This window comes from Cibotium barometz, chromosome 8 (assembly GCF_041138505.1).
Source record: "Cibotium barometz isolate CiBa-2024 chromosome 8, ASM4113850v1, whole genome shotgun sequence".
Lineage (NCBI taxonomy): Eukaryota > Viridiplantae > Streptophyta > Polypodiopsida > Cyatheales > Cibotiaceae > Cibotium > Cibotium barometz.
Genome location: NC_141053.1, coordinates 37,536,146 through 37,547,547, shown reverse-complemented (window position 1 = coordinate 37,547,547; position 11,402 = coordinate 37,536,146). Strand labels below are relative to the sequence as shown.

General features: G+C 42.1%; 1 protein-coding gene across 1 annotated transcript; it reads right to left on the bottom strand.

Moving 5' to 3' along the window:
- Nucleotides 1–8,924: 8,924 nt before the first annotated feature.
- LOC147636222 (uncharacterized) lies at nucleotides 8,925–10,447 on the bottom strand. The gene has a single exon (XM_086801119.1). The coding sequence runs from the start codon at nucleotides 10,301–10,303 to the stop codon at nucleotides 9,101–9,103; it is 1,203 nt and encodes a 400-aa protein (XP_086657245.1). The 5' UTR covers nucleotides 10,304–10,447; the 3' UTR covers nucleotides 8,925–9,100.
- Between the last annotated feature and the right edge of the window lie 955 nt (nucleotides 10,448–11,402).

Here is an 11,402-nt window from a genome sequence, read left to right as displayed (position 1 = left end):
TTGAAAACTTATGAGTTTATAGGCTTGAAAAAGTGAATGCTTATATTAAATAAATCCTTGGTGAGTATATTCATGTAGAAGGAACAATGGTTTTAGATCCTAAGTCCAAGGATAGGCTTGAAGTACAGTATAACACATACAACCTCTTTGTGGACCTAAAGAACCTTTAAACGACATTTTCCGATTCTATAAGGTTTCACATCAAGGTTGGGTTTGAGCATTTATCATTTAACTTGCAAATTTACCTTATCAACAATGACATGAATTACATGTGTTGTTTGGCTTGGTTTATGTGATATGTAGAATCGAAGGGAGTCCTATCGCTTATACTGAAGATGGATGAGACTCAACTAGTAAAAGGGAAAAGATTGGAGCAAATGGGAGTCACATATATGAATGAAGCAATGGCATATGCAAAGGATAATGATACAATCCCTTCTTTCAGTGTTTAATCTGAGAAGGATAATTGGTGGCGCAGAGCCTTTGAGGCTCCAAAGGAGAACACTGAGGTGTTGAATTGGATGCTTCAACGATGCCCTCAAATTCTAGAAGTCATCAAACAACATATGAATGGGGAGGAGCTTGAAGTAGATGGTGTGGGCTCCTTTCGTGTGGATTGGCATCTAGGTGGTGATTTGAAGACCATAAAATGCATGTGTAATTGTGACAATAGTGCACAATGCCTCCATCCGTGTCCATTATGCATGAAGCTGTCAATTCTCAAGCCAAAGAGCGAGGATGAGCTCAAATGGGTGGAGGGAATCTTGTCTTCCGATTTAGATGCAACACCTAATAGAGACACAAAGGATCCAAATTGGGCACCAATTATTCCTTTCCTAATGAAAAGTATACACTTTTGCATATTGCATGCCAACAACTCAAGAAGAACAAAGTGTGTTCAAAATAGATGTGACAAAATTCATCAAGCTTGTTAGTGAGAGCTGGGGAGATACTCCATTACATATTACATGGTAAGATATTCTCATCTTAATTATCGCCGTCTAGTAATTACCATTGCAATTGCTTACTGAAATTCCATAAACATTTGTCTTCATAATTTCTTACTTGGACATTTTTTCATAGCACATTGTACATGCACATGGACCTTGTTTTCTACAAAAATATGGGTCTTTGGATATGTTTAGTACCCAAGGCATGGAAAAATCACATTACGCAGCCAAAGGAGTGTACTTCAAGAATACTCGACATGGTGGAGGGAAGACACGTAGCAATTATCTTGTGGAGATGTTTAATTGGTTCTATCGCCACAACGATCTTGCAAGAAATGTTACTAGGGAAAAGGCTCGAATGTCAGCAATTTCTAAAGCCGCACGACTGAAAAGGAAGAAGGTAAACATAGAGAAGTGGAATGGAAGTTCAAGAGCAGGCCATGTCGCATGGCATGCCACAATGGCAAGACATGGTGCCCAGACATTGGGTTAAATGTGTCTAATTTGGGGGTTTTGTAAATTTTGGCCGGTTTCAGACTATCGAAACACATTATAAATGATTTTATATAAAGGTGTAATAGTCTCATTCATTCTCATTTCTATATTTTGACTTCACTTTTTGCCATGGCTCGAAAAACACTGCACGTAAGCTTCCACCATCACCTCATCATCCTCCACTGCCACCTCCACCTCCCTCTCCCGCTCATCTGGACACCATTGACTCGGCCACCACCACTAACCCTGATCGAGAGACAAGAGTGATGTTGACCCTGATGGAGTGCCATGGGCTGATATTCCTATCCCCCCAATACATTCCACAACTGGGGGGAAGAGCTTGCACATCGAGGCATGGGTCCGCCGGTGCCAACACGAGAAGAGGTGACAGTAGCAGTAATGGAAGCAGTAGCAGCCAACAGAAGTAGTAGCAGCCGAAGGAGCTCCATCATCCTCTCGGTGTAAAAGTGCACAAGATTGGAGTGCTTATGCACGTCCTCCTCGACCACCCACAAGAAACCTTCCTCCTCGTGCCCCCAAGAGGAAACAACACAATGGCATGGCAGCTCTAAAGGAGATTTGGAGGTTCTAGAAGAGTGTCGACCTCCTCATCTCGAGAGCTCCTTTTGCACGTCTTGTTATAAAGAGATACTATATGATTTAGGGGGCCGAGATAAGAGGATGCAAAGCCTTGCCTTGGCTACAATCCAAGAAGCAGCGGAGGCATTTTTGGTCACCATGATTGAAGATTCTAACCTGTGTGTAATCCATGCAAAGCGGGTCACAATCATGTGTAAAGATATGAAGCTAGCACGCACCATTTGACGTGATAACCTGTGAATATTTTCCCTTATGATGTACATGATTGGACAATGTAAAACTTCACTTAATATATTCTCTTTTTAGTGCTTCTCAAGTTGTCCATCAAGGCCTTGATTGCATACATGTATATCTGTATCAAAAAAATTTAAATGTATTTGACTTGTATATTTCATTTACAAGGGTGATTTGTGTATTTCACTTAATAGCATGTATAGTTTGAAGGCTTAAAAAAGTTTTAAAAAAATCCCAACCTGAACAGGGCAACTTTTGCCCAAACAAGAAGCATGTCTCGGCAAAAGTCGCCCTGTTCAGGTTGGGGGTCTTTCTGCCTTTGCAAACCTTCCTCTCAACCATATGTATTAATATTTTTTTGTTTTAATATTATTTAGTTGTAAATTTCTTGGTGATAGCAAAACTTGCAATGTATGATAACTAGGTGATATCAGGCCTAGTGTGAAGGCACCACATCTTTTATGATCTTAATATTACTTTGTAAGGTAGTATATATCTTTAATTTTAAGTTCCTAATTTATAATAAGGTCTATATAAATGCTTATACATGACAATTGGAGACAATTGGAGGCTAAAAAATGCAAATAGAGCCCTAACCTAAATAGGGTGACTTTTGCCTAAATAGTAAGCCTGTTTGGGCAAAAGTCACCCTGTTCAGGCCAGGGCTATTTTTGTATTTGGTGGCCTCTAATTGTCATGTACAAACATTTATATGTATTTATATTCACATATACATAGGCCTTACTTCAATTAAAGTTGAGTGTTGGCTAAATTAAATAAAACTATACTCATGTAAGAACTCTCTCTTTCCATGTGTAAGAACTCTCTCATCATATAAAAAAGTATCTTTTATGATCTTAATATTACTTTATAAGGCACTATATATCTTTAATTTTTAGCACCTAATTTATAAAAAATCTTATATGAATGCTTATACATGACAACTTAAGGCTAAAAAACACAAAAAGAGCCCCAATCTGAATAGGGTGACTTTTGCCCAGATAGTAAGCCTGTCTGGGCAAAAATCACCCTGTTTAGGTTGGGGCTATTTTTATATTTGGTGGCCTCCAATTATCATGTATAAGCATTTACAAGTGGTCACATTCACATACACATAGGCCTTGCTCTATCAATTAGAGCTGGGTGTTGGCTAAATCAGACAGAACTACACGTTCATTGTGGTTAGAGAGGACAAGGGGAGACATCATGGGAAGTTGGCCCAAATTAATCATTATTGATACCACAAACTAAACATGCATGCAATCAAGTGTTATCCACAATTTCTCTCTCTCTCTCTCTCTCTCTCTCTCTCTCTCATATCATGAAAACTTACATTATTCAAACTTTATGTAGACATTATATATAAAAAAACCCACTTATATTAATAAAAAGGATTTACATTGATTATCGAACATAGTATCACGATAAATTTTCAAGCTAACTCATAATATTCTTGAGACGCCTAGCTACAGTCTTGCGCCTCTTCTTGCTAGGTGGAAGCATCCCTGAAAATATGGCATTGACGACACAATCTGGGTCCTTCTCACCAATACTCTCTTTTGTTGATGAGCACTATCATGCCAGCGTTTCTTGGAATCGTTGACAAGCATAGGATCTTGCTAAGTACTTTGAGGGCTAACATGTAGAAGCTTACCATGGGACTGAATGCATTGTGCACCACAACAAGTGTTGAGGTGCAATACAACCCATGTAATGGGCCAACGCAGCATCTCTTCCAAAACCCTCGCGTGTGCCACCTTTACGTTGAGATCAAGGAGCTACCTACTACAGAGACTATATGATGCACACAAGAAAGAGGATTAGTGGAATTCTAGTAGTATTATCAATTATATTTATTAGATTCATACATAATTTATCTTATCGTGTGTTTGAAATTAGAGCTAACCACCTCAGGCTTCCAAATGTCAATGGAGGACTTGTGTTCCTCCAATGACACTATTGTAGCATCCTCAAAATCTCTGGTCGGCGGTAATTTTGCCTGAGCTTTTCTAAACTCCTCCTCAGTCACAAGGCTTTGATCCTTTGATCAACCCTCTGCAATTGCTGATTTCAGGATCATCACCGACTCATGCACACCACCCTGCACCGGCACAAGCCCTTGTTGCAAAGCCTCCGATCCCTTGTTATCGATGGGAAATTCATCATTCACAGCTAACAAGGAGAGGCACTCGGCTTGGTTGAGCTTGTAGCCCTTTTCTAGGTCATGTAAAAAGAGGAATTCCTCCCCTTCAATCACTAGAGATGAGCTTACTAAGCTCAAGCTCTAACATCTCATGTGTAGCCTCCTTTCCCTTCAATACCACAGAGATGAGCTTACTAAGCTCAAGCTCCGACATCTCATGTGTAGCCTCCTTTTGCTTGCCCACATCTGGTACATCTAGGGTACCCTCTATAGGACCCTCCCCCACCTCTTCTCCACCCTCTGTTGTGTGGCTAAGGCACTTATCTCTCCAAAGTATTGCACCAATGCCTTTGACGAGGATGCTTCACCAGATTGACGTGCCTCAATTTGGAGGAGGAGATCATTGGCCATAACGGCCTCAACAAGCTGGTTGAGGACCTCAGGTTTAGAATCCCCCTTCTTGCCTTGTACCATGCCTCCAATTCAGACATCCTCCACCTCTACCTCTTCATCAGAGTCTTGCTCACCACACAAAGGTATATGAAGGTGGCAACCCAAGAGAGGAAATCAAGACCAATCTTCCCCCCTCTGCAGTGAAAGCATCTCCTCCTTGGTGATCTGCTTGTAGTGACCATCAAGGAGCACAATATCTTGGAATTTCTGCAACCTCCTGAGGGCATTCATGTCGTTCTTGTTGATATATCATAGGAGATCGCATGGGACCCAATCACTATCCTCATGTGGTAGCTTGACAGTCTAGGCCCTCATGTACTCCTCCATGTAGTTAAGAGTACCTCTGTAGTCCTCTTCAGCCAAGAAGGAACCATCATTTATAATAGGTTTGATACAAAACCATCGACTTAATTAAAAAAAAGACAAATAGCCCCTCAATGACTTGCGACACTAATTCTAAAGTTGAAATTTGCATCCCTCGTTACTCCTGTCTTTGTAAACCTTTAAGCTCTTCTCCAAACATCTTCCAATCTAAACAAGGAAATTCAAGTGTAATAAATAAAACAACATATTCAAAAAACACAAAGCAATGCAAATTTACAAATATCAAAGCTCACCTTTTATCAACCAATCTTGATGATTGCTTCTTGGACATATTGAAATCCCAGAATGAGCAAATGTTTCCGAACATCTCCTAAGCTCCATCCATTGCTTGCATTCCACCACCGCAATTGAACCATCAGGAAGAGTCACAGATAAATCTAAGGGTGTATCCACACCCTCACTTGATTTGCAAGGGAACCCACTCTCCATTCTTTTTCATCCATCATTCATAGAAAAATCGAATGGATAAGCTCTGATGAATCTTCAAGTATCGAAAGGTCACACTTGAAGGCACCACTTTACACGAGTAGATGTCCCCTTTGTGAAACCCCTCCACAATATTCTATCCAATTCCCAAGACTGTTAATTTATTCAATTTGTAATTTCTTGCAAATGAACATTGTTGGGGCGGGTTGTGGAGAAAGCTTAGAGAACATAAATACAAATAGATGGATTGGGGCAAACCATCCAAGGTCCAAATACTTAGAGGCCTTAGAGAATTTTAAGGAGGAGTGTATGTCAGAATACATCTTGTTTTTGAAAGCATTAACACTCCACCTATCTGTAATAACTGGCCACTCTAGCCATGACCACAGAATGTAAAGGCCCTGACCTTTGAGTCTTTGAGCATCGAAGTAGAACAACTTTTTCCAAACTTGATTTAGTCGGAATAAGTTTGAATGTAGCACCCTTTGTAAGTGCTTTAATCTTCAAAAAGTTCTCCGCATACCCCGGAGAGCAAGTCTTGTGGAAGACTATCACATCATTGGCAAGTTTACTAATGTACTCCTTGAGTGCAGAGTCCTAAACCCTTCCTTGGCCCCGAGATCTTCTACCCTGCCTCGATGCGAATTCATCAAGATACATAATTTCCTACAAACCAATAAAATTGATGTGAGCATCGATCATGCAATGCATGGGAGAGGATGATTTTTTTAAAGAATGGCTTGGGTTTTTTTTGTAGGTCTTGGCTCACAACCATCTACTTTGCTTCTTGTAAAGGTAAGCCCTTCTTATCTCTATTTAATATTTGTTTATTTGCTTAATTTTTTCATATCAAGCCCTCTTTACCTCTCCCTAATCATGCTTTATTTTCTTGATTTTGTCATGCAATGTTTTTGGGGGTTTTTTGGCAAGTCTTATCTCACAACCATCTACTTTGCTTCTTACAAAGTTAATCCCTTATTAGATCTCCCTAATCTTTATTTATTTGCTTAATTTTTTCATCTCAAGCCCCCTTTACCTCTCCCTAATCATGTTTTATTTTCTTGATTTTGTCATGCAAGTACTCTACAGCTTTCCCCATCTGCTATTAGAGGTAAGCCCTCTAATCTTATGCTGTTATAAATTATTTCTTTTTGAAAATATATAGACACATATATGGACACATGGCCTTGGGTGTTATGTTATAAGTACATGTACAAACCCTAATCCATGTCCATGCATGTATGTAGATCTCATGGACGAGGGATATAACCTGGCAATAACCCTTGGCATTACCCCCCAACCACCCGTCCCACCTACTTCACGTGTTATGAGCCCTGACTAATTTTTATCTTTCATTGCACATGACACTCTCGAGCAACAAGCCGATCCTACTTCACCCAAGATGAGCCGAAGACCCATCGCATTAAACCATGCATACGGTCACACCTGTGCCATCCCCTACTCAGACCCCACCCTCGGGTCGTTCCTCTAACCATAGTAGATGCTCACGTCTCAATAGTGGTGGTGGTTGTTGTAGCCATGGTTCTACAGATGCAATTACCCCTCCACGAAATCATCCACCCATAGATAGTGTGGGGGACTACCCCATCTCATCACGTCGCTCTAGTCGCATTTTGATAATAGCCCTCTCCCCAATGCAAATCAATACCTTTACACAGTATGGGAAGGGAGTGTAGTTGACAATGTAGGACAAGAGATGCGGAGTCACATTTGGCAACTATGTGGCACTGTTCGCCCATGACACTATGGCCACGTTCCCCCACCTCTCATCGGAGAAGAAAACTTGGATATGCAATCAAATAAAGAATGAGTTCAAGCCAGCCCCAAAAGTAGCGAACATGTACCAAATAGATGGATCTACAATCTCATGAGAGATTGTATGAAGCACAAGTAGTCCGATATCACCCAAGCAGTCCGATATCACCCAAGCAGTGAAAAGAGGGGGAGAAAAGCCTTAGCATGTGGACCAAGAGAAATTAGATGAGGAGGTGAGGAATCACGTCGATAACCTCCCTAACAGTACGTGCAATAAGAGAAAGCAGTGGTGAAGCGAATGGAGAGTGTGGGGAGCTCACATCTCAAGAGCGATGGATAGGACTCATTCTATGAGTATTTTGTAAGTATCCATGCTTCTAGTGGCCTCTCATGTGTATGTAAAGTGTATAGTGGTATGTTTTTATGTGTTCTTTGCATGCATGCAAGAGAGGGTGATTGGACGCCGACCTAGTGGGCTGGAGCAGTGCTATGCATTCAAGCATGGCACTTGCACCTTGCTTGAGCGAATGGAGCATGACGGCGAGAATGTGAATTGGGTAGTTGTGGTTTTGGTAAGTACTTCGTACCTTTTGAATATATGGTATGAGCTTGTAGATCACTTTAGTTTGCAGGGGCTGGTTTGTGGGCATTGCATTGTTTTTGCAGAGAGCAATACCTGACCTTCTAGAGGAGAATAGCTCGTGGATGGATACCACTTTTAGTGGCTCGCATCTACGAGCTACGTGCAACATAGTTTCATAAGAAGAACATGATTTCAGCGTGAGCCACATAGGATTGGGATTTTTCACTCAAATTGTGCAATTTAACCTTAAAAAGGGATAAATCACCTTGTATTATTTGTGTGAGGATAGGGATGGGGGGCACCTTGTAGGTTTTGGTGGGCATCTCCTTCCTAAGAGTTTTAGTGCCAAAAACTACACAATAGTTGCCCTAGTAATAGGTCCTTTTGAAGATCAGAGTGCAATGTAGAATTGCCTAAGTGGTCTAAACTAATCGGATGAAATCATGTTCATCTTGTCGAACTCTATTGTATGTACACTCCCCCTTCCTTGTCCTCCTTTAGGCTTCTTAATTTTTGAATATACTTGTTAACTTAAAGTGACATAAATTTGATCCTTGCAACACTATGATCAAATCCATGTAAAAGGAAATTTATTCATGTGATCATATATGTGCAAAAAATGAAATTTGAAGATCATTTCGACTATCACCAAAGGCATTAAAGGACATCACACTACTCGGGTTTTAATTGTGGGTAGGGGAAAAAAGTTCTTGGCCCTCTTCCTCTAGTTCTTACTTCTCCCGCCCATAGGTGTGTGAAGGCCCACTTCCTCTAGTTAGAAAGCATGTGTAAAGGCCCTAAAGGGATTTTGAACTACCTTTTCTCTAGGATAACTTATAGCTGGCCTGCTTTATAAAAAAATTGGGTTGAGATGGCCACATGAAGAAAAATAATCTTACAATATACAATATACAAGTCTAAATTAACAATCACGGAGATGAATCTTACAAGCTTTCATATACCTTTTTGGTTCTAAGCCTTTAAACTTTCATATACCTCTTTGGTTCTAAGAAGGCTTAGAGTAACAAAACAAAACAAAAAAAAAGGTAAGAAAAACTAGTTATTGAGCCTAATCTCGCCTCCGCCGACAAGTCCCAAAAGGCGGTTAAGGGAATTTTTCCTCTGCATGGTGAGGCTCCTCTTGAATCTGCAGATGAAGGTGTCCACTCTCTGGTTGAATTCCTGCCTGTTCAGCTCGTTGTCATCAATCAGATGAGCAGCAGAATCGGGGGGATTGTACTCAACCAGTTGCCGCGACTCAGTTTCCTCATCATGAGGGCGCCCGCAGGGCTGTTCCATACAGTCGAGCTGGTGCTCGTGTAGCATGGCCGCCCGGGTGGTGGTGCCCACACCTTGCGCAGAGGAACTGGGACTGCGTTGTGCACTGTGTTTGCACGAAGCATCTGGGCGCTCAAGCTGTCCGCCGCCCACCAGCTGGTGCGTTGGGCTGTTGTGCGGCTGATGATCTGTGATCATTTGAAGGGGCTCTATGGTGAAGAGACTGGCACGCTTTGGCTGCTGGATAATAGGGGAACTAGCAGCATTCTGCGCTGCCTTGGGTTCTATACAGATGCAGCTTGCAACAGCTTGCTCCATGGATTTCTCTTTCTTTTCGTGATCATGCTCCATGGATTTCTCTTTCTGTTCATGATCATGCTCCATGGCTTTCTCTTTCTTTTCATCATGCTGCGGGTCATGAAGCACAATATCCGAACTGGCAAAGAGAGCTGTGTCTTGAGAAACCACCGGCGAGTCCGACGCCAGGTTCACGGCCGCAGTTTCAGTGCAGGCTACTACTAGAGTACTAGAGGCGCTAGCCGTCGGACTTTCCGGTACAGCAGTAGCTGTAGCTGCCGGCAAACTTTCCAAATCAAGAAACTCCACGTCGGTAACATGAAACGTTGCCGCCCACTGCATTTCGGAAGCATTATGGTCATTGTCCGGCGCAGAATCCTCTGGTTTGGTGTCTCGGCCGAGCACGCCGGACTTCACCACTATCCGTAGTAAGATGAGATTTAGCAGGATATAAAGCACTGATCTATGCGTCAGAAGCTCGCAAAGCTCGAGCAGCTGCGGCAAGAGGTCGTAGAACAACAGCCCACAGCCAGCGAGTGAGCCCCAAAGCTGCAGCGACCCCGCTAAGATGATGAAATTTCCGGCAAGAGAGGCGGCGCTAACCGCGTAGTAGATGGCCCTCCTCCGGCTCCACACAGCATGGGCAGCGATTCTCACGACCCACTGCGGATCACACGCCCTCATCGTGCAAACAACTAGAAGCCTATGCAAGCGACCTACTCACGAACGGGATTAAGTGTTCATCGCGGACAAGATGAAGGGCTATTTATCAGAGAGCTACATGCAATTGAGGCGAGAGAAGATCAGGCAGCAAGCGGGGGGCTAAGATAGGAAGCCAATGCGTGGAAGCGAGCAGGACGCCTCGTCGTATTTAAAAGGAGGCCTCGCTAGGGCTTTCCGTAATGGGTTAGCTACGTGACGGATGTTTCACATTAGGAAGCCCGCCGCCCAGCACGACGGGCACGATACATGGAACAAACAAACAAATCAAAATTCAAAAGTTTGAAGCAACTTGCAAGAACTTCACCTCTTTTCTCCTTTCAATCCTCACCCCTTACTTTTTATCTACGTTGTACACTTTATGTCACACTTTTACTTGCTTGAATATATGCGCTTGTTGGCTTGATCAATTCATCATTTCCTAAGAGCATACCAAACAAGTGTAGTAAATCAAGTCCCCACCGATATATTCCTACTCCCCACTCACACTCTCACTCTACAAAGCAAGCCCACTCTTCCTGTAGTGTAGTAAATCAAGTCTAATGTGCCTGAGCCCCACCTATATATTCCTACTCCCCACTCACACTCTCACTCTACAAAGCAAGCCCACTCTCCATCTGGCTCATTGTTGGTATAGTCAATTATGCTTTGTAGAGCGCATGGAAGTGCTTTCAAACACATATATATTATAGCTATGGCTTTAAACAATAAGACTTTGTGACAGCACAAATAGTAGAGAGTAATCAATAATTCGAATATTGTAAAGTCTAAGAGGAGAGTAAGAGATAGAGAAAGCGATATTCATTGGACGCACATGCGATATTCATTGGACGCACATGCGATACAAGTTTCCAAACTAGAGAGCCCCTCACTAGTTTTTTCTCTTCAAAGCACTGGCATTGACAAAAAGGATTGAGAAGAACTTGAAACCATTAACAGAATCTAGCAACTTGCCCACTTGAAGTATGAACTTGGTACCATGCATTACGCATGTGCACCTTGGATTGATGTGTGAACAAGAACTTTTCTATTTCCATTCATTTCAAGAGAGCTTTCATGTGCA

What these genes read in the sequence shown, in the direction of transcription:
- LOC147636222 (XM_086801119.1), bottom strand. Translation starts at nt 10,303, where the DNA reads ATGAGGGCGTGTGATCCGCAGTGGGTCGTGAGAATCGCTGCCCATGCT.